Source organism: Ranitomeya imitator, chromosome 1 (genome assembly GCF_032444005.1).
Source record: "Ranitomeya imitator isolate aRanImi1 chromosome 1, aRanImi1.pri, whole genome shotgun sequence".
Lineage (NCBI taxonomy): Eukaryota > Metazoa > Chordata > Amphibia > Anura > Dendrobatidae > Ranitomeya > Ranitomeya imitator.
Genome location: NC_091282.1, coordinates 337,245,464 through 337,269,451, shown reverse-complemented (window position 1 = coordinate 337,269,451; position 23,988 = coordinate 337,245,464). Strand labels below are relative to the sequence as shown.

Here is a 23,988-nt window from a genome sequence, read left to right as displayed (position 1 = left end):
GTAGGAGGCGGACCTGAATCTGATCCCAGATCCGCAGTTTTCCATTTCAGGTATCTTGTGTTTTATTAATCTTTTTCCTTTGTTTTTCATATTTTTCATCTTCAGGGTAACGGGGTAATTTCTCACCCTGTTTTCCTGTACTTCTGCGCCCACTCTCAAACCCGCAGGCAGGACCTTATCCTCTGTCACCCCTACAGGTGTTTCAGGGTGATTCCCGGTGGTCAGTCCTTTGCCTTTTCCCCACCTCTCTCCTCGGAGAGGTTTGGGAGGAAGAGGGTGGTCTCCAGCAGTGACCTCCCCCCTTCTCGTAGGGGGTTGATGCCGTCTTCTGCACCGTCTGGGATGGAGGATCTCTGTTTCCAGTTACCCTCATCCACCTGATGGCTCCTGATGTGATCCTCATCAGTGAAGAGAAACCAGGTCCACTTCACAGGTATGTATGCCCCCCCCCCCCCCCCCACAGTGGTGCATGGCAGAGACCCTTCAGCATTTCCGTCCCTTAACAGGGGAGAGGGCGCCTTTACTGCATTATTCCCTGCACAGCCGCTGCCATTTTCCACAGTCCGGTCCCAGACCTTGGGCACATCCTTCTCTCTCCCTGGCTGCGCCTCCCCTCCGGGTCCCCCAGCCACTCACCACACCACATTTGAATTTCGCGCTCTTTTGGGCACAATAGGACGTCTTGCCGGGTCAGAGCGTCTCCTGCTTTGACCTGGCCATTATTCCTCTCGTTTCGCGCGCGTCTTCTCAGCGCCTTTTTTCGCTCCTGTCGTGGAGCTCTCTCTCTCCCTACCGATACACCCCCAACCCCCTCGGCGATTCATCAGTCGGAGGGGCGCCTTCTTTTCTAGCCGGCCGGCTTATTCTTCTGTCTGGACACACCCCCCGGTATGTCAGCCTATCAGATTCTTACTTTTTCACCGTTCGATGTTCATAGTCAAGCCCACCATGTGCATCATGCTGGCTGTAACGCTGCTGAACCGATGCTTTAGTGTTCTTGTGCCTCAGTAGCTGTAAAATCTGTCTGAGACATTTATTTCTAACCAGCATAAATTCTGTGCCCTCGGTGTCCGACCCACATTTAGCCTAAAACATGGCCACAGGGGGACACCGCTAACCTTTCTCTGTTCACTACATAGCCCCTCTAAGCCTAAGGTGGTTCATTACGCCTGTGCCCTTTATAAAATAAAGTGGTCCTCAGGTCAGCCTTCCCCCTTCTGTCCATCCTGCAGCTCTTCCTCCATGTCTGCCCCGCAGGAGCCCCCTAAAGTCCGGGATGAGAGCACACCCCTTCCCTCGGAGTGGGCTGTTGTCATGTCACAGTCTTTCTCTGACCTGACTAAAGTATCACAGTCCCTGGACCAGGACCTGGAGCGTCTTTCACATTTGTCTGCCTCCACCTGTGATCCAAACGCCTCTCACTGTGATTCGCACACATCAGACCATGATCATCGCAGGGACAAATCTGGTACAAAACAGTGGAAGCGGGCTCTTTCATCATTTACGGAACCCTCCTCTCCCCATGCTCCCTCCTCGGAGGCGGTTTTTGGGTCGCATGTGGATTCCCAATCTGAGTCTGATACGGATCAGGTATCGAAATGCAGGATATGGTCAACAGCCTTATCTCTGCAATTACCCAAACTCTTAACCTATAGGAGGATGAGGCTCCTGCTCAGGAGCACTCCGTTTCCTTCACAAACCTTCCCCAATCACAGGGAATTTGAAGCAATTATGGCTAAACACTGAGAACATCCTGAAAAGCGCTTCCCAGGAAGGAAGCAGCTAGACATTCTTTATCCCTTCAGCCCAGACCTTGTTGGCATATGGGCAGAATCCCCTAATGTGGATCTCTTGCGACAGTCTTGTCTCTGCCAGACGGTGTGTTCCTTAAGCTTTAGTCCTTAGCCAAGTCCGCCTCTGAAGCTGACGGTGCTTCTGTCTGTCCCATTTTTGCCTCCACCTGGGTGGCTAAAGGTACATTCACACTGAGCGACTTTAGAACGATAACGATAGCGATCCGTGACGTTGCAGCATCCTGGATAGCTATATCGTTGTGTTTGACACGCAGCAGCGATCAGGATCCTGCTGTGAGATCGCTGGTCGGAGCTAGAAGGACAGAACTTTATTTCGTCGCTGGATCACCCGCTGACATCGCTGAATCGGCGTGTGTGACGCCGATTCAGCGATGTCTTCACTTGTAACAAGGCCGGGGGAAAGACACCGGAATGTAAGTATGTAGTGTTTGTTTTTTGTTTTTCATTTACAATGGTAACCAGGGTATACATCGGGTTACTAAGCGCGGCCCTGCGCTTAGTAACCCGATGTTTACCCTGGTTACCAGGGGACTTCGGCATCATTGGTCGCTGGAGAGCTGTCTGTGTGACAGCTCTCCAGCGACCACACAATGACGAAACAGCGACGCTGCAGCGTCGCTTAATGTGACGGTACCTTAAGGGTATGTTCACACGTTCAGGATTTCCATCCTTTTTTTTTCAGGACTGTTTTTTTAAAAAACTGCAGCTCTTGGCAGAAAACGCAGGTCCTTTTTTTGGTCCTTTTTTGTCCTTTTTTGATGCGTTTTTTGATGCGTTTTTTGATCCTTTTTTTTAATGCAGTTTTCTAACCCTAACCCTAACCCTACCCCTACCCCTATTCTAACCTTAGTGAAAAAAAAAAAATTCTTAATTTTTTTATTGTCCCTACCAATGGGGGTGACAAAGTGGGGGGGGTGTCATTTACTATTTTTTTATTTTGATCACTGAGATAGGTTATATCTCAGTGATCAAAATGCAGTTTGGAGCGAATCTGCCGGCCGGCAGATTCGGCGGGCGCACTGCGCATGCGCCCGCCATTTTGCAAGATGGCGGCGCCCAGGGAGAAGACGGCCGGACGGACACCGGGACGCCGGGTAAGTATAAGGGGGGGAGATTAGGGCACGGGGGGGGCATCGGAGCACTGGGGGTGGGGCATCGGAGCACGGGGGGGGCATCGGAGCACGGGGGCGGGATCGGAGCACGGGGGGGCAGCCACACTCCGCCCACGCACTTCCGCCCGCTCCCCCGCACTTCCTGCTGCAGCGGTTCTGCACATCAAATCGCAGTAAAACCCGCAGATATATTTTTGATCTGCGGGTTTTACTGCGGTTTTGACCTCACAATGGAGGTCTATGGGTGCAGAACCGCTGCGGTTCAGGAAAAAGAAGTGACATGCTCCTTCTTTTTTGCCGCAGCCATTCTGCGCGGCTTTTTAAACGAAATTCCGGATCATGTGCACAGCAGTGACTGTTTTCCATAGGGTTACATTGTTATGTACCCTGCATGGAAAACAGCTGCGGAACCGCAGCGGCAAAACCGCTGCGGTTCCGCAGTAAAAAACGCACTGTGTGAACATGGCCTAAGTCTATTTCTGCCTGGACAAAATGCTTCACCAGGGTTTCCTAGCAGCAGCTCCTCCGGATGAGATGGCAGATTAGGCAGACCAGATTGCCCTCTTCTGACCGTCTCCTTAGGTGCGGCTGGTTGCTCCGCCATGGCAAACAGCAACATCATTGCTATACGCCGCATCCTCTGGTTAAAGCGTGGAATGCTGATCCACCCTCAAAACAGTCTCTCTAACCTTGCCTTTCAACGCTCTAGGCTTTTCGGGTCCAAACTGGATAATTTCAGATGCTACTGGCGGGAAAAGCAATTTTCTTCCCCAGTGCAGCGTCCTTTCAATAGGAAGAGGTAATTTCTTTTTCTTTTCCTTTCGGCTCTTCTCTTCATCAGCGACTTCCTCACAGCGGGGCCGTTGTTCCGCCCAAGGGGAAAGGAAGAAGCCCTCCTTCAGACCAGCACCTCACTGGCCAACAAGTTCTCCTCTAAGTTACGGGTGTCCCCCCCCCCCTTCCCCACCCGAGAGGATCTCCAGGGTGGGAGACCGGCTTCTTCTTCTCTTCTGGGATGTACGGTGTCGGTGGTCAACGATGCCTGGGTCAGAGAGATAGTCACGTCCGGTTACAAAATTGACTTTTTCTTCCCCCCAGTAAGACTTTTCCTTCCATCTTGTCTGTCAAGACTCCCGTCTCAGGCTCCAGGGGTTATTCAGGCCGCTTCTTCTCTTCTACGCACAGGAATAATTGTACCGGTTCCCTGGAACGAACGCTTTTCGGGATTCTCCTCCAATGTTTTTATAGTCCCGAAGACGGACGGTTCGCTCTGTCCGATTTTGGATCTCAAGCGACTGAACCGTCACGTTCGGATCTGCCATTTCACGATGGAATCCCTACGTTCGGTGATCACCTCCATGGAACCGGGAGAATTTCTTTGATCTGTAGACATTTAGGATGCTTATCTTCTCATTCCTGTTTGTTCAACATCAGAGATTCCTGCGGTTTGCGATCCAGGAGGATCACTACCAGTTCACGGCCCTTCTATTCAGCCTGGCCTCGGTCCCCAGAGTGTTTACAATGGTGATAGCAGCGGTTATGTCCATCCTTTGATCTTGAGGTCGTCCTGCCGAGACTGCAACCTGAGCCTTCAGATCTCCTTGGACACTCTGGCCCATCTCGACTGGATTGTCAACAAAGAGAAGTCCTCCCTGACCCCAGCTCAACGCTTAGTGTTTCTGGGGATGAGGTTTGACATGGCCCAAGCCCGTGTTTTCCTTCCAAAGGAAAAGTTTCTTTTTCTCTACTAAGGAGTCCGCTTTCTAAAGTGGCCATTTACTCTTTCCCTGTGGTCCTGCATGAGATTCCTGGGGAAGATGATTGCTGTGCCCGTTTCTTAGTTTTCTTACACGTCCTTTTCTGCTGGTCATATTATTTACATGGGACAAGAGGACCGTCTCCCTGGACCGGCCCACTTTGCTGCCTCTCAAGGTGAGGCAATCCCTGACCTGGTGGACGCTGTCCGCCTCAAGTCCTGCATAGGAAGTCCTTCCTCTCTCTTTGGTGGCAGGTCATCACCATCGACGCCATTATCTTCTGTTGGGGAGTGGTCTTCCATCATAACACAGAGCAGGGTCACTGGAACGTCCGAGTAGCCGCTCATCCCATCAATCTTCTGGAGATCAGGGCAACTTTTCTTGCCCTTTGCAGCTGTCAGTTCCTATTAGCAGGCCTCCCTGTCCGAATTCAATCGGATAACGCCACTGCAGTGACTTACATAAACCACCAAGGAGGGACTTCCAGCAAACTTTTTATGTCAGAGGTAGTGAGGATTCTGCGATGGGCAGAGTCACGTTCCTACCATATCAGCCGTACACATCACATTCCGGGGTGGAAAATTGGCCAGCCGATTTTCTGAGTTGTCAGGGTCTCGCATTGGCGGAGTTGTCTCTCGACCCCAACGTTTTTAACCAAATATGCCAGAGATGGAGCGCATCGAATGTAGACCTTTTGGCATCTCGAATGAACCATAAGGTTCCTCAGTTTGTAGCCGGGTCCCAGGATCCGCTGGCCATCGGTTGAGATGCCCTAGTGATGAGCGAGTGTACTGGTGTACACTCTGGTGACCTCCGAGTATTTATGACTGCTCAGAGATTTAGTTTTCATCGCGGCAGCTGAATGATTTACAGCTGCTAGCCAGGCTGAGTACATGTGGGGGTTGCCTGGTTGCTAGGGAATCCCCACATGTAATCAAGCAAGCTAGTAGCTGTAAATAATTCAGCTGCCGTGATGAAAACTAAATCTCCGAGCAGTCATAAATACTCGGACATCACCCAAGCGTGCTCGGGAAAACCCGGGCAACGAGTACACTCGTTCATCACTATTAGTGACCCCGTGGTCCCAATTCCAACTGCCTTATCTTTTTCCGCCTCTCCCCTTGATTCCGAGAGTCGTAAAAAAAAAAGATGTAGGGAATCCCCGTAATCCTGGTAGCCCTGGACTGGCCAAGAATGGCCTGGTACGCGGAGTTAGTGAACAATCATCATGGAACCTCCCTGGAGGCTTATAGACCATCCAGGTCTTGTTTCACAAGGCCCCCTCTTCCACCAGAGTTTAGTCTGAGTTCAACAGCATGGCCGTTGAGGCCGCAGTCCTGAGGGAGGCTGGTTTTTCTCATCAGGTCATTCAGACCATGATTAGGGCAAGAAAACCATCATCCGCATGTATTTTCCACAGATGCTGGAAAGCCTTCTTTCGGTAGTGTGAGGACAACAGTTTGGTCTCTGTCTTTTCCTCTTCCTTCCATCCTGGGGTTCCTACAATCGGGCCTTGATTCTGGTTTATCTCTTAGTACTAAAGGTCAAGTTTCCGCACTGTCAATTCTCTAGCTCATTCAAGACATTGCGGCTTCTCCCCTGAATAGTGACCTTTTTGGTTGCTATTATATCCATCAGGAGAGTTTGAGTTAGTGTCACTGTTCTGCCGTTCTCCGTTCCTGATTCTCCATCAGGACAAGGTTGTTGTCAGGCCCGTTCCTTTCTTCTTACCTAAGGTGGTTTGCTTCTTTTCACATTACTGAAGAAATTGTCCTTACCTCTCTGTGCCCCTCTCCAGTTCATTCCCTAGAGAAGTCCCTCCACAAGTTGTATCTGGTCAGATCTATCCATGTCAGACCTATCCATGTCTACCTTTCAGTGACTGCTTCCTTTCACTGCTCTGATGCCCTATTTGTCATCTCTGAAGGTCGTCGTAAGGGGCTCCCAGTTTCCAAGTCCACTATTGCCCGTTGGATTCGTTTGGCAATTTTGGAGGCATACCACATTCAGGACAATCAGTCCCCTCCGGAGATAAGGGCTCACTCCACCCGGGCGGTAGGAGCTTTCCTAGACAGTTTGTCACCTGGCTTCGGCTTTACAGATTTGTAAAGCTGTGACCAGGTCATCATTACTATCTTTTGCAAGGTTTTACAGGGTTCATGCCCATGCCTCGTCTGATGCAGGCTTGGGAAGGAAGCTGCTGCAGGTGGCAGTTAAGCACCGGCCGACCTAAGTCTGTTTTTCTTTGCTTTCCTTTTGTTTCCCAACCTTGGGACTTCTTTGGGACGTCCCATGGTTACCTATGTCCCCCAATGAAGTGATAAAGAAAGAGGGATTTTTGCTACTCACCATAAAATCTCTTTCTTGGAGCCTTCATTGGGGGAAACGGCACCCTCCTTAACTGGTTGTACCACCTTTGGGCCTACAGCCTTTTGTTGATGGGTAGGTACATATGTTGAGTTTTTGAGCTTCTCCTACTGCTTTTACACCAACTGAGGTACTTGGTGCCTGTCGGTGGGTGTATTCTTCTGGGGAGGAGCTATTTTCATTTTTTTGCATAGTGTCAGCCTCCTAGCGACAGCATCATACACCCATGGTTACCTGTGTCCCTCAATGAAGGCTCCATGAAAGAGATTTTATGGTGAGCACCAAAAATCCCTCTTTTTACAGCTGTAATAAGTTGGTTTGCCTCGAATGAAAATGATGTCTGTCTAGTACAGTACAGACCGAAAGTTTGGACACACCTTCTCATTTAAAGATTTTTCTGTATTTTCATGACTATGAAAATTCTACATTCACACTGTAGGCATCAAAACTATGAATTAACACATGTGGAATTATATACTTAACAAAAAAGTGTGAAACAACTGAAAATACGTCTTATATTCTAGGTTCTTCAAAGTAGCAACCTTTTGCTTTGATGACTGCTTTGCACACTCTTGGCATTCTCTTGATAAGCTTCAAGAGGTGGTCACCAGGAATGGTCTTCCAATAATCTTGAAGGAGTTCCCAGAGATGCTTAGCACTTCTTGGCCCTTTTGCCTTCACTCTGCGGTCCAGCTCAACCCAAACCATCTCGATTGGGTTCAGGTCTGGTGACTGGAGGCCAGGTCATTTGGCGTAGCACCCCATCACTCTCCTTCTTGGTCAAATAGCCCTTACACAGCCTGGAGGTGTGATTGGGGTCATTGTCCTGTTGAAAAATAAATGATGGTCCAACTAAACGCAAACCCGATGGAATAGCATGCCGCTGCAAGATGCTGTGGTAGCTATGCTGGTTCAGTATGCCTTCAATTTTGAATAAATCCCCAACACTGTCATCAGCAAAGCACCCCCACACCATCACACCTCCTCCTCCATGCTTTACGGTGGGAACCAGGCAAGTAGAGTCCATCTGTTCACCTTTTCTGCATCGCACAAAGACACGGTGGTTGGAACCAAAGATCTCAAATTTGGACTCATCAGACCAAAGCACAGATTTCCACTGGTCTAATGTCCATTCCTTGTGTTCTTTAGCCCAAACAAGTCTCTTCTGATTGTTGCATGTCCTTAGCAGTGGTTTCCTAGCAGCTATTTTACCATGAAGGCCTGCTGCACAAAGTCTCCTCTTAAACAGTTGTTGTAGAGATGTGTCTGCTGCTAGAACTCTGTGTGGCATTGACCTGGTCTCTAATCTGAGCTGCTGTTAACCTGCGATTTCTGAGGCTGGTGACTCTGATAAACTTATCCTCAGAAGCAGAGGTGACTCCTGGTCTTCCTTTCCTAGGGCGGTCTTCATGTTAGCCAGTTTCTTTGTAGCGCTTGATGCTTCTTGGGGACACTTTCAAAATTTTCCCAATTTTTCGGACTGACTGATGGCCACTCGTTTTTCTTTACTTGGCTGCTTTTTTGTTGCCATAATACAAATTCTAACAGTCTATTCAGTAGGACTATCAGCTGTGTATCCACCAGACTTCTGCACTACACAACTGATGGTCCCAACCCCATTTATAAGGCAAGAAATCCCACTTATTAAACCTGACAGGGCACACCTGTCAAGTGAAAACCATTCCCGGTGACTACATCTTGAAGCTCATCAAGATAATGCCAAGAGTCTGCAAAGCAGTCATCAAAGCAAAAGGTGGCTACTTTGAAGAACCTAAAATATAAGACATATTTTCAGTTGTTTCACACTTTTTTGTTAAGTATATAATTCCACATGTGTTAATTCATAGTTTTGATGCCTTCAGTGTGAATGTACAATTTTCATAGTCATGAAAATACAGAAAAATCTTGAAATGAGAAGATGTGTCCAAACTTGGTCTGTACTGTATAAAAGATGTAATTCTACATGCATTTCTAGAGGGAAATAATTACTTGGAGGTATTTGTTTTGTTATTAACCAAATTTCTGTTTTGCAGAAAAATATCTTGGTAGATTATGGTCTTCGGAGAATCACCTTCTTGATAGCCCAGCAGGTTGGTGAACATGTTGTTGTTGTTGTGATAATTAGTAGTGATGAGCGAGCGTGCTTGGGTAATGCATTATTTGAGCATGCTTGTGTGCTAACCGAGTGACTTCTGTTTAATTCCCCACTTGTGCATTTCTCGTGGCTCTTAGACAGCCGCAAAACATGTAGGGATTGCCAGTTTATTACGTAATCCCTGCATGTGTTGCGGCTGTCGAACCACCATGCTTCATTGGAATACAAAGGAGAGTCTGAGTTTGTTTGCTGGAGAAAGGTTGCCAGGTCATCTTTATCCTATTGGTGACCAGACTAATACATAGTTTGTAGGCTGTAATCTTTCTTGAAGAGATAGCTTTTCCAGTTCCGTTTGAAAGTTCCGTATGGCATAAGTGCTTGAAGCGCAAACAAATAGTTAATAAGAGTAGTTTGTCCACAGATGTAATTAATTTTTGCTCTTTTGCAGAGAGAGTTCCCCAAATTCTTCACTTTTAGAGCACGAGATGAGGTTTGGCTAATTTACTGTATTATTGAACAATTCACTAAATGTATGTTTTGTGTATACGTTGAAACAATTTTGAAATTATGAAATAATGTTTTGTTTTTCTTAGTTTGCTGAGGATCGCATTTACAGACATCTAGAGCCTGCCCTGGCCTTTCAGCTGGAGCTAAACAGAATGAGGAACTTTGACTTGACCGCTGTCCCCTGTGCCAACCACAAAATGCACGTCTATCTTGGAGCAGCCAAAGTAGCAGCCGGTATAGAGGTTACCGATTACAGATTCTTCATCCGTGCCATTATTCGACATTCTGACCTTGTTACAAAGGTACTGTTTATTTCCAATTTCTTGTTTCTTTCCTAAAATATTCTAATTAGTAACAGATAAGCTAAGACAATTCTGTATGTAATCGTATAGTGGATATTTTTTTATGGATGGTCCTAAATAACTAAGCCTTTTTTTGCCAACTTTTTAGCTCATTGGTGTTTCCATTTTAAGGAGTTGACTGCTAATTTTATATTGATGACATATTGTTAGGATAGGTCATAAATGTAAGATCGGCGGAGGTCCATTACACAGCCCTGTCACCGATCAGCTGTAATCCCCTCAGCCTGCGGCAGAATGTAAACACTGTACGAAGCAGTACATCATAATTCCGTGTACTGTTTCGTGGTTGCTGACGACTACTCAGATCAAATCTTATTGAAGAGAATAAGAGCCGAACTGCAGTGCCCAGCAGCACTGTTTAGAACATAAAGATGCAACATCCCAGAGTGTTTGTGGAGAATAAACTTTTTTTCATTATTTGTCTTCAGGAAGCTTCATTTGAGTATTTACAAAATGAAGGGGAACGTCTACTGCTTGAGGCTATGGATGAACTAGAAGTTGCCTTTAATAATCCCAGTATCCGCACCGACTGCAATCATATTTTCCTTAATTTCGTTCCCACTGTCATCATGGATCCTTCAAAGGTGATTGAGTTTTTGTTTTTAACTGTTTATGTACTCCTCAACATTGAAATTACAACACCAAGAGGGAAAAAGTTGTGGGGTTACGAAAATCACAGATTCGATAGAAATCTTAATGATATGCAAATGATGGCAAAAATGGGAACAAAATTTTGAAATCATCTAGATTTATTCAGTATTGAGTATAAGCGCCACATGCAGAAATACATGCACTTACACGTCTTGGCTGGTATCCATGAGATGATTAGTGGTTGGCTGAGGGATGTTCTGCCAAGCTGTATCTATTTGATCATGGAAATCCTCTGCTGTCAGCTCTCTTTCCAATTGCCAACCAATAACGTCCTGGATGTGCTCGAGGGGAAACAATTTCCGCAAATGCTGCAGACCATGGTAGTATTCTTAGGTTATGCACACTGCTCACAGTAGCACAAGCAACATGTGGCCTGGCGTCGTACTGAAAAATTTTCCTGGGACACTTTGAAGAAATTGCCATACCTTTGGTTCCATGATTGATCCATTCTGTACTGCAATTGAAGCTGGATATCACATAACCAAACCTATAGTGTCAAACAGTGTGTACACAAACTTCAAGAAGGTTTTACATAATACTAGACTACAATCTAAATGTCCAATTAGAGGTGTTCAATTGACTTCTCTTCACTGCTGTTAAAGGGAACCTGTAACTAGGTTTGGCCGATATGAGGTAAGGCCACCACTTTTCAGACCTGATAGAAGAAAATTTGCTTTTATTATACTCACCTGCACGCCGGTCCGGTCCGAGGGGTATTGATGGATCGCCGCCCTCCTTCTTGCTTCATGTGGATGGACACGTCCTTACATCATCCACACAGTCTTCCGCCATGCTTATTTCTCTGCCCTGTTGAGGGCTGAGTAAAGTACTGCAGTGCACAGGCGCCTGGAAAGGTCAAAGAGGCCCATCGCATGCGCAGGAACGCCGGGAAGACTGTGTGGATGACGTACAGACGTGTCTTTCACATGAAGCCAGAAGGAGGACGGCGATTGTAAGAGGTACCAGACCAAGAACATCGACACCCCTCGGACTGGACTGCCCCGCATGTGAGTAGAATAGAAGCTCTTTTTCTCCTCTTTCAGGTCGGGTTGGAGGCAGATATACAGCATTAAGGAATGCTGTACATCAGGCCTGAAAAGTGGTGGCCTTACCATATATTGGCCAAACCTGGTGACTGGTTTGCTTTAAAGTCTATCATAGTGCAGATCGAGACAGTAATGCAGGCTGAAATAGAGGTTTTTCCTATCCAGCGATGTGTCCCGCTTTTGTCTTTGATGCAATGATAGTCGGTGATTGGTCTGGAGACCACACGAGTAACACCATATAGATGCCTTCACAAGGGTGCGTCACATTGGTTCTGCTCCCAGGATTATGGTTAGGGTGATATAATGTTTGGCAGCCGAACCCCTCTAGTCTTCATTTCAGTTACATCGATTTGGTTGTGAAACTAGTGGTACGGCTATTTCTCCAAAGTATCCCAGGAGCCATTTTTCAAAATCACAATGCCACATGTTGCTTGTGCTACTCTGAGCAGCCTGTATGGCCTAAACATGCTGTCATGGCCAGCAGCATCTCCTAACTTGTCTCCCACAAACAAATCTGAGTATATTAGTCGGCAATTGCAAAGGCAGCTGCCATCAACAGATCTTGCTGACTTACCTGCCCAAGTGCATTCATTGTGGCAGGACATTCCTGAGACAACCTTAAATAAACTCATTGATAGCATGCCAAGACGTGAAAGTACAAATATTTCTATGCATGACACTCAAACGTGATGCTGAACAAATCGTGATGTTTTGAAAATTTTGTTTCAATTTTATCATCTTTTTCATATCATTAACACGTCTATCAATCCTGTAATTTTCATAATTTCACAACTTTACCTTCTTCGTGTTGTAATTTGAATGTTGAGGAGTGTATTATATATACCGTTATTTATTTATTTATTTATTTATTTACAATTTTTGAGATGTGTGGAAACCAGAAACTTCATTGCAAATTTCTCAATGTTCAGTCTTAGCAAATGGCTATTTATATCGGCAGTAATGTAAATTTAACAGTTTTCCGACTGAGTTGAAAGCAGTGTTTTATGCTATAAATTCTTTAAGTAAAGGTACAGTTACACTAAACAACTTACCAACGATCACTACCAGCGATACGACCTGGCCGTGATCGTTGGTAAGTTGTTGTGTGGTCGCTGGGGAGCTGTCACACAAACCGCTATCTTCAGTGACCAACGATCAGTCGAACGACTTCGGCATCGTTGAAACTGTCTTCAACGATGCCAAAGTCCCCGGGTAACTAGGGTATCATCTCCTCTTTTATATAGTATATACCTGTATGTCATCTCCTGTATATAGTATATACGTGTGTCATCTCCTCCTTTATTTAGTATATACCTGTAAGTCATCTCCTGTATATAGTATATACGTGTGTCATCTGCTCCTGTATATAGTATATACCTGTGTCATCTCCTCCTGTATATAGTATGTACGTGTGTCATCTCCCCTGTATATAGTATATACCTGTGTGTCATCTCCTCCTGTATATAGTATATACCTGTGTGTCATCTCCTCCTGTATATAGTATATATCTGTATGTCATCTCCTCCTGTATTAGACCTCGTTCACATGTTAGTTGGTCAGTATTTTTACCTCAGTATTTGTAAACTAAATTGGCAGCCTGATAAATCTCCAGCCAACAGGAAGCCCTCCCCCCGGCAGTATATATTAGCTCACACATGCACATAATAGACAGGTCATGTGACTGACAGCTGCCGTCTTTCCTATATGGTACGTTTGTTGCTCTTGTATTTTGGCTGCTTATTAATCAGATTTTTATTTTTGAAGGATAACACCAGACTTGTGTGTGTTTTAGGGCGAGTTTCATGTGTCAAGTTGTGTGTGCTGAGTTGCATGTGGCTACATGCATGTAGCCACTTTTGTGAGATGAGTTTTGTGTGGCGACATGCGTGTAGCAACTTTTTGTGTGTCGAGTTGCATGTGACAGGTTAGTGTAGCAAGTTGTGTGCAGCAAGTTTTGCGCGTGGCAAGTTTTATGTGTGGTGTGTTTTGAGTATGTGCAAGTTTTGTGTGAGGCAACTTTTGCATGTGTTGCAACTTTTGTGCATGTGGCAATTTTTCCGCGTGTGCAAGTTTTGCGTGTGGCGAGTGTTCCATGAGGTGAGTTTTGCACGTGTGGCGAGTTTTGCATGAGCTTAGTTTTGCATATGTGGTGAGTTTTGCGTGTGGCGAGTTTTGAGCGGCGACTTTTGTGTTTTGACTTTTATGTGGCGAGGTTGGTGTATGTGTGGTGAAATGTGTGCTGAGGGTGGTATATGTGTTCAAGCACGTGGTAGTGTGTGGCGCATTTTGTGTGTGTGTTCATATCCCCATGTGTGGTGAGTATCCCATGTTGGGGCCCCACCTTAGCAACTGTACGGTATATACTCTTTGGCGCCATCGCGCTCACTCTTTAAGTTCCCCTGGCAGCTGTCAATTTGCCTCCAACACTTTTCCTTTCACTTTTTCCTCATGATGTTGATAGGGGCAAAATTGTTTGGTGAATTGGAACGCGTGGGGTTAAAATTTTGCCTCACGACATAGCCTATGACGCTCTCGGGGTCCAGACGTGTGACTGTGCAAAATTTTGTGGCTGTAGCTGCGACGGTGCAGATGCCAATCCCGGACATACACACATACATACACACATACATACACACACACAAACACACACATTCAGCTTTATATATTAGATAATCCAATCAGAAAACAGCATAGCTAGAAAAAAAATCAAAACTCCAGAATTAAGTTTTTTTGGTCACTGCAATATTACAATAAAATGCAATAACAGTCAATCAACAGATCGTATCTACACCAAAATGGTATCAATAAAAACGTGAGATCGGAGCTAAAAAATTAAGCCCTCACCCAAGCCCAGATCCTGAAAAATGGAGACGGTACGGGTATCAGAAAATGGCAACTTTTTTTTTTTGTTTACAAACTTTGTAATTTTTTTTCACCACTTAGATTAAAAAGAACCTAGACATATTTGATGTCTATGAACTCATAATGACCTGGAGAAACACAATGTCAGGTCAGTTTTAACATTTAGTGAACCTAGTAAAAAAGGCAAACAAAAACAAGTGTGGGATTGCACTTTTTTTTTTGCAGTTTCGCCGCACTTTGAACTTTGTTTCCCGTTTTCCATTACACGACATGGTAAAACCAATGGTGTCGTTCAAAAGTACAACTCGTCCCCCAAAAAACAAGCCCTCACATGGCCATTTTGATCAAAAAATAAAAAAGTTATGGCTCTGGGAAGAAGGGGAACAAAAAATAAAAATGCAAAACCAAAAATGCCCCTGGTCGTTAAGGGGTTAATGCTGGAAAACACAAATATATATAAAATGAATTCCCTAGTAAATGCATTTAGTTAGAAGCCCCAGGAGAGGTATCTGTATTGCCCTTATTTTTTTTTCATCCTCCTTCTAAAGAATCCATTCCAGTTATTCCCTTTTAAATTAGAATTTAGCTCTGTGGCTCATGTATTTTATGCAAACTTTGTTTTGGAAACACTTGTAGCCTAGAATAACATGCATAGAATGCATGCTACCGTTCTATGATCATTTCCACTGTGACAGCAGTGTCATCTTTTATCATTTATTAGATTGAGGAGTCAGTCCGCTCCATGGTTATAAGATATGGTAGCCGTTTATGGAAACTACGTGTACTTCAAGCTGAAGTGAAGATCAATATCAGGTTAACCCCTACAGGCAAAGCCATCCCCATCCGTCTCTTTCTTACCAATGAGTCTGGTTACTATTTGGACATGAGCCTTTATAAAGAGGTGACAGAGCCCAGCACTGGGCAGGTGAGTAACAGCCATTATCTTATCATTTCCTTTTCTAAATCTGTGGTTAAAGAGAACCTGTCAACATGAAAATGTAGTCCATTCTGCAGGCCTTCTGTTACAGAGCAGGAGGAGCTGAATAGGATGATTATATAGTTTTGTGAGAAAAGGTTCCGTATGACCTGTGTTTTTAATTATGCTCCATCAGGGCTTCCCATTCAAGTGGGCGGGCCTATCGGTGATTGACAGTTGTTTCTTTATGCACAGTTATATAAAGAACGCTGTCAGTCACTGATAGGACCACACACTGAACTAAAAAAAAAAAACAAAGCAAAGGTTTAAATGATTAAAACACAAGTTGTACTGAATATTTTGTCACAAAACTAAATATCAATCTACTCGGCTCCCCCTGCGGTATAACATGGTGCCTGCAGATTGGACTGCATTTTCATACAGGTTTGCTTAAAGTAGCAGTTGTGCTCATTATACACAAACTGTTCTGCCAAAGCATAGGTATGTGGATTCAATTCCATGTTCGGGGAAAAGGAGGGATATAATTGAATTCACTACAAAAGCCTAGTGCTGGCTAGAAACAAGTAATGAAACTTGTTTGAAATTTTAACGTAGTGTTTTATGTGTTTAAAATCATAGCAGAATAATTTTTTATTAAATAAAACGTTTTATGTCTTTTAACAGATCATGTTTAATTCCTACGGTGATAAGCATGGACTTATGCATGGGATGCTGATTAACACTCCCTATGTGACCAAGGACCTTTTACAGTCTAAGAGATTCCAAGCTCAATCACTGGGGACAACATATGTCTATGATTTCCCCGAGATGTTCCGACAGGTAAGATATTTGGCTGGTTTCTTGAAGGTGAAGCTGGAACTTTGCATTACTTCATTGGGTGACACAGGAAACCATAGGTGCACGCTGCCGTTACAAGGCAAAAATAAGGCTATGTCCCTCCCCCTGCAGGCTACACCCACAAATTGACACGTAGCTATTTAGTTTTAGCTTGGAGTGAATGGGAGGCAGACACCTTAGGGCCTTGGTGGGTTTTATTCATCTTTTCCTTTTTTTCTTTGAGGCTTAACTCGTGACTATGAGCAAGAGGGTGTTGCAGTCACCCCGATTTCCCACCTAGAGACTGAGAGAATATTGTGGAAAGAGCCACATCGTACCCTCTCATGTCTACGCAGCAGAACCCTACGGTGTGGTCAGGAGGATAGTCCATGCCATCAATCGTCTGCCCACTCGCTCACCATAATGAGACTGTGCCAGGAGTAAGACACCTATTCCCATTGACCCCTCAAACCGGGGCTCCTGGAGGGCCATCTTTTACTCTGTGAAAAAGGAGACGGGACCTCATCTTTATCGGGTATTTTACTTAATCAGAAAAAGAACAAGAAGAAAAGAGGAGGAAGAAAGTAAAAAAAAAAAAAAAACACACACAAAAAACGTGGGCACTGTACCATCTTCCTGCAGTTTTTCCCCGTTCTGAGCACTGCTCACATCCCTTCCCACACGCTGGGACACTTTTTCAGTTGGGGATCTCCTTCTTTACAGGGCTTCTTAATCCCAGTCTCAGCGGGAGTACCCCTGCAGCTTGCCACTCTTTTTTGTTTACCTTCCCAGGACTTTAATTCCGGCCACCATGTGGAATTCTCCCACAGCTGTCCACTCCCCTGGTTCTTTTTCCCAGCTGGATTTATAATCTAGGCCTCGGCTTTACCTTTCCCCAAAATGTCATGGAGGCGCCCTCCTCACCTCCTCCTGTACTACCTGGGGCCTGAGCTCAAAATGTAGTCCCCGACTTGTTTTGCAACCTAGCGCCCATTTCTGCAACGCTCCTTAATTTCTCCTTCGCCTCATTGGGGGACACAGACCGTGGGTGTATGCTGCTGCCACTGGGAGGCTGACACTAAGTGATACAAAGAAATTGATCTCCTCCCCTGCAGTATACACCCTCCTGCTGGCTCTTGGCTAACCAGTTTTTGCTTCGTGTCTGTAGGAGGCACTTGGATCTGGTTCAGACCCCAACGTTTTTATTTTACTTTTTACTTTTCTGTAATTTTTATTTTTTAGTTAACAGGGTGATGGGTGCGACGGATCCTTTCAAGATTCCGATCTCCCCCGAACGATCAACAGGCGAGCACGGCGAGTATACCTCCCCGTACCCTCTCCTGCGACGTGGGAAGCCATGCCTGAGCTCACTTCAGGGGTGACGGTTCCTTCGGGTCCCGATCTCCCCACACCAGCATCAGGCGACCACATGGAGTGTCGCCTCCATGTATCCTCTCCTGGATGACCAGTATTCCCTAGTCTTAAAGGCACATGACCCGTATTCCCTTTTCTTAAAGGCACAGGACCAGTGTTCCTGGTCTTAAAGGCACATGACCAGTATTCCCTAGTCTTAAAGGCACATGACCAGTATTCCCTGGTCTTAAAGGCACATGACCAGTATTCCCTAGTCTTAAAGGCACATGACCAGTATTCCCTAGTCTTAAATTCACATGACCAATATTCCCTGGTCTTAAGGGCACATGACCAGTATTCCCTGGTCTTAAGGGCACATGACCAGTCCGTAGCTGGTCACCCTAAATGAGCTCAGGAGCCCTCCGCCGCCGATCCCAGCTTATCCCAGAGCAGCTAGTTCCCTGAGTGGGCTTCGTCACTGCCGCAACCCATGGATTCTCTGACAAAGATTGAATCGCTCCGTGATCCCTCTGTGGCTCGGAGTGCTTGCAGGACCAATATAGATGTCCCTTTCCTTCATGAGAGCCGTCGGCTAGCAGGAGCCGCAAGTTTTCTAGACGTACAGGCATCTAGAAACATACACGCACCTAGAAAACGGAAGTTTCATTTCCTGATCCCTCACCAATGATTTGCTGAGAACAAGTCTCTGAATATGGTTGCGATATTGCCTTGGTTCTGGACTCACCAGAACTTCAGAAAAGGATAGATTCGCCTATTTATATAATTAACCAATCTCTGTAGATTGACGAGGACTTCGGTTCTACTCTAGATCACGCAGCGTCCTTCATGAGGAAACTAAACTCCCTCACAGAGCATTTGCCATTCACCCGGACAGGTTGCGTCTGGATAAGCGATGCACTGGACAGAAACCTCTGCAAGCGCGGAATCCTTTTTTCTTCAGCCAATATGCAAACACGCGGGGGTGTCCACTCCACGTATACCCACCTAAGACGTGAGATGCCATGCTTGGTCTGATTCTTTAGGGTGACAGGTCCTTTGAAAGGGCACCGATATCACCACACCATTGATATACGAGCACATGGAGTGTCGCCTCCATGTATCCTGTTCTACAGCCAGGCCTAACGCCGGACAACCAGCCCTGTGCACCCAGGGACCTTAACTCTGTGGATGTACAGAGGCTCCCTTTTTGGTGTCTAAACACACCCTCTGCATCTCCACTATTTAGCAGATTATTCAAGAAGGCGGATGATCCCTCTCCACTTCCCTGTCAAGAGGATGGTGGATCGAGGGTTTATCATTTTATCTCTGCACCGTCAAAAGAGAGCGGCGATAGTAAGACACGGTTTTTCCGAACCTTCTGCATGCAGCCGCCCATTCTGCCACTTGGCATATTAACCGGGTAGAATCTCCTGTGGTATACCTACCAGTATTCCTACCCGATGGGTCATCAATTGAAAATACAACGGACTGTCAGATGGCAAATCTAGTTTGTTCCGTCTTGCGGCCTCCAATACAGCGCTTTACCCTTCCTTAGCCGCCAAATGTGTGGCTACAGCAATGGTCTCTTGGTCAGAGACCTCATCTATTTTGATTTCCTAAAGACTCAACCAGCAGTGGATCAGTTGTCCAGGACGGTCTAGATCTAAGGGATCTTGATTCCAAAATGGGGACTGTTATGAAAGGCAATTCAGAATCACAATGGACATGGAGGTCAGAGCACATACAGTGAACTGACAATAACCCAAAATAATAGAACGAGCTCTGAGACGTGGGAACTCTGCAGACCGCAATCCCTAAGCCTATCAAACCACAACTAAAGGTAGCCGTGGAGCGCTCCTGACCAGAACCTAGGCGCCTCGTCACAGCCTGAGAAACTAGCTAATCCTGAAGATAGAAAAAAAAAGCCTACCTTGCCTCAGAGAAATTCCCCAAAGGAAAAGGCAGCCCCCCACATATAATGACTGTGAGTAAGATGAAAACACAAACATAGAGATGAAACAGATTTAGCAAAGTGAGGCCCGACTAGCTGAACAGAACGAGGATAGGGAAGATAACTTTGCGGTCAGCACAAAAACCTATAAAAAACCACGCAGAGGGGACAAAAAGACCCTCCGCACCGACTAACGGTACGGAGGTGGTCCCTCTGCGTCTCAGAGCTTCCAGCAGGCGAGAAAAACCAATTAAGCAAGCTGGACAGAAAAATAGCAACAAAATAACATAAGCAAAACTTAGCTTTGCAGAGCAGCAGGCCACAGGAAAGATCCAGGGAAAAAACAAGTCCCACACTGAAACATTGACAGGAAGCATAGATCAAAGCATCAGGTGGAGTTAAGTAGAGAAGAAGCCAACGAGCTCACCAGATCACCTGAGGGAGGAAACTCAGAAGCTGCAGTACCACTTTCCTCCACAAACGGAAGATCCCAGAGAGAATCAGCCGAAGTACCACTTGTGACCACAGGAGTGAACTCTGCCACAGAATTCACAACAGTACCCCCCCCCCCCTTGAGGAGGGGTCACCGAACCCTCACCAGAGCCCTCAGGCCGACCAGGATGAGCCACATGAATGGCACGAACAAGATCGGGAGCATGGACATCAGAGGCAAAAACCCAGGAATTATCCTCCTGAGCATAACCCTTCCATTTAACCAGATACTGGAGTTTCCGTCTTGAAACACGAGAATCCAAAATCTTCTCCACAATATACTCCAATTCCCCCTCCACCAAAACCGGGGCAGGAGGCTCAACAGATGGAACCATAGGTGCCACGTATCTCCGCAACAATGACCTATGGAATACGTTATGTATGGAAAAAGAATCTGGAAGGGTCAGACGAAAAGACACAGGATTAAGAACCTCAGAAATCCTATACGGACCAATAAAACGAGGTTTAAACTTAGGAGAGGAAACCTTCATAGGAATATGACGAGAAGATAACCAAACCAGATCCCCAACACGAAGTCGGGGACCCACACGGCGTCTGCGATTAGCGAAAAGTTGAGCCTTCTCCTGGGACAAGGTCAAATTGTCCACTACCTGAGTCCAAATCTGCTGCAACCTGTCCACCACAGTATCCACACCAGGACAGTCCGAAGACTCAACCTGTCCAGAAGAGAAACGAGGATGGAACCCAGAATTGCAGAAAAACGGTGAAACCAAGGTAGCCGAGCTGGCCCGATTATTAAGGGCGAACTCAGCCAAAGGCAAAAAGGACACCCAGTCATCCTGATCAGCAGAAACAAAGCACCTCAGATATGTTTCCAAGGTCTGATTGGTTCGCTCGGTCTGGCCATTAGTCTGAGGATGGAAAGCCGAGGAAAAAGACAAGTCAATGCCCATCCTACCACAAAAGGCCCGCCAAAACCTCGTAACAAACTGGGAACCTCTGTCAGAAATAATATTCTCTGGAATGCCATGCAAACGAACCACATGCTGGAAGAACAAAGGCACCAAATCAGAGGAGGAAGGCAATTTAGACAAGGGTACCAGATGGACCATCTTAGAAAAGCGATCACAGACCACCCAAATGACCGACATCTTTTGAGAAACGGGAAGGTCAGAAATAAAATCCATAGAGATATGTGTCCAAGGCCTCTTCGGGACCGGCAAGGGCAAAAGCAACCCACTGGCACGAGAACAGCAGGGCTTAGCCCGAGCACAAATCCCACAGGACTGCACAAAAGCACGCACATCCCGCGACAGAGAGTGCCACCAAAAGGATCTAGCCACTAACTCTCTGGTACCAAAGATTCCAGGATGACCAGCCAACACCGAACAATGAAGTTCAGAGATAACTCTATTCGTCCACCTATCAGGGACAAACAGTTTCTCCGCTGGGCAACGATCAGGTTTATTAGCCTGAAATTTTTGCAGCACCCGCCGCAAATCAGGGGAGATGGCAGACACAATTACTCCTTCCTTGAGGATACCCGCCGGCTCAGACAAACCCGGAGAGTCGGGTACAAAACTCCTAGACAGAGCATCCGCCTTCACATTTTTAGAGCCCGGAAGGTACGAAATCACAAAGTCAAAACGGGCAAAAAACAACGACCAACGAGCTTGTCTAGGATTCAAGCGCTTAGCAGACTCGAGATAAGTCAAGTTCTTATGATCAGTCAAGACCACCACGCGATGCTTAGCCCCTTCAAGCCAATGACGCCACTCCTCGAATGCCCACTTCATGGCCAGCAACTCTCGGTTGCCCACATCATAATTACGCTCAGCAGGCGAAAACTTCCTGGAAATGAAAGCGCATGGTTTCATCACTGAGCAACCAGAACCTCTCTGCGACAAAACAGCCCCTGCTCCAATCTCAGAAGCATCAACCTCGACCTGGAACGGAAGAGAAACATCTGGTTGACACAACACAGGGGCAGAAGAAAAACGACGCTTCAACTCTTGAAAAGCTTCCACAGCAGCAGAAGACCAATTGACCACATCAGCACCCTTCTTGGTCAAATCGGTCAATGGTTTAGCAATACTAGAAAAATTGCAGATGAAGCGACGATAAAAATTAGCAAAGCCCAGGAACTTTTGCAGACTTTTCAGAGATGTCGGCTGAGTCCAATCATGGATGGCTTGGACCTTAACAGGATCCATCTCGATAGTAGAAGGGGAAAAGATGAACCCCAAAAATGAAACCTTCTGCACACCAAAGAGACACTTTGATCCCTTCACAAACAAAGAATTAGCACGCAGGACCTGAAAAACCGTTCTGACCTGCTTCACATGAGACTCCCAATCATCCGAGAAGATCAAAATGTCATCCAAGTACACAATCAGGAATTTATCCAGGTACTCTCGGAAGATGTCATGCATAAAGGACTGAAACACTGATGGAGCATTGGCAAGTCCGAACGGCATCACGAGATACTCAAAATGACCCTCGGGCGTATTAAATGCAGTTTTCCATTCATCACCTTGCTTAATTCGCACCAGATTATACTCACCACGAAGATCTATCTTTGTGAACCAACTAGCCCCCTTAATCCGAGCAAACAGATCAGATAACAATGGCAAGGGGTACTGAAATTTAACCGTGATCTTATTAAGAAGGCGGTAATCTATACAAGGTCTCAGCGAACCATCCTTCTTGGCTACAAAAAAGAACCCTGCTCCTAATGGCGACGATGACGGGCGAATATGCCCCTTCTCCAGGCATTCCTTCACATAACTGCGCATAGCGGTGTGCTCAGGCACGGACAAATTAAACAATCGACCTTTTGGGAATTTACTACCAGGAATCAAATTGATAGCACAATCACAATCCCTATGCGGAGGTAGGGTATTGGACTTGGGCTCATCAAATACATCCCGGTAATCAAACAAGAACTCTGGGACCTCAGAAGGAGTGGATGACGAAATTGACAGAAATGGAACATCACCATGTACCCCCTGACAACCCCAGCTGGACACCGACATGGATTTCCAATCTAATACTGGATTATGGGCTTGTAGCCATGGCAACCCCAACACGACCACATCATGCAGATTATGCAACACCAGAAAGCGAATAACCTCCTGATGTGCAGGAGCCATGCACATGGTCAGCTGGGTCCAGTATTGAGGCTTATTCTTGGCCAAAGGCGTAGCATCAATTCCTCTCAATGGAATAGGACACTGCAAGGGCTCCAAGAAAAACCCACAACGCTTAGCATATTCCAAGTCCATCAAATTCAGGGCAGCGCCCGAATCCACAAATGCCATGACAGAATATGATGACAAAGAGCAGATCAAGGTAACGGACAGAAGAAATTTTGACTGTACAGTACCAATGGTGGCAGACCTAGCGAACCGCTTAGTGCGCTTAGGACAATCAGAGATAGCATGAGTGGAATCACCACAGTAGAAACACAGACCATTCAGACGTCTATGTTCTTGCCGTTCAACTCTGGTCAAGGTCCTATCACACTGCATAGGCTCAGGTTTAAGCTCAGGTAATACCGCCAAATGGTGCACAGGTTTACGCTCACGCAAGCGTCGACCGATCTGAATGGCCAAAGACATAGACTCATTCAAACCAGCAGGCATAGGAAATCCCACCATGACATCCTTAAGGGCTTCAGAGAGACCCTTTCTGAATATTGCTGCCAGCGCAGATTCATTCCATTGAGTGAGCACTGACCACTTTCTAAATTTCTGACAATATACCTCTATCTCATCCTGAGCCTGACAAAGAGCCAGCAAATTTTTTTCTGCCTGATCCACTGAATTAGGCTCATCGTACAGCAACCCAAGCGCCAGGAAAAACGCATCGATATTACTCAATGCAGGATCTCCTGACGCAAGAGA

At 46.0% G+C, this 23,988-nt stretch overlaps 1 protein-coding gene across 3 annotated transcripts in view; it reads left to right on the top strand.

Annotated features, from left to right (window-relative positions):
• ACACB (acetyl-CoA carboxylase beta) overlaps nucleotides 1-23,988 on the top strand; it is a 295,391-nt gene that overhangs the window by 230,035 nt on the left and 41,368 nt on the right. For all 3 annotated transcript variants that reach the window (XM_069759519.1, XM_069759501.1, XM_069759510.1), the window contains 6 exons: nucleotides 9,084-9,140; nucleotides 9,594-9,635; nucleotides 9,739-9,954; nucleotides 10,443-10,598; nucleotides 15,295-15,498; nucleotides 16,174-16,329. In XM_069759519.1, coding sequence (XP_069615620.1) covers nucleotides 9,084-9,140; nucleotides 9,594-9,635; nucleotides 9,739-9,954; nucleotides 10,443-10,598; nucleotides 15,295-15,498; nucleotides 16,174-16,329 — 831 coding nt within the window. The remainder of the gene's footprint in view (nucleotides 1-9,083; nucleotides 9,141-9,593; nucleotides 9,636-9,738; nucleotides 9,955-10,442; nucleotides 10,599-15,294; nucleotides 15,499-16,173; nucleotides 16,330-23,988) is intronic.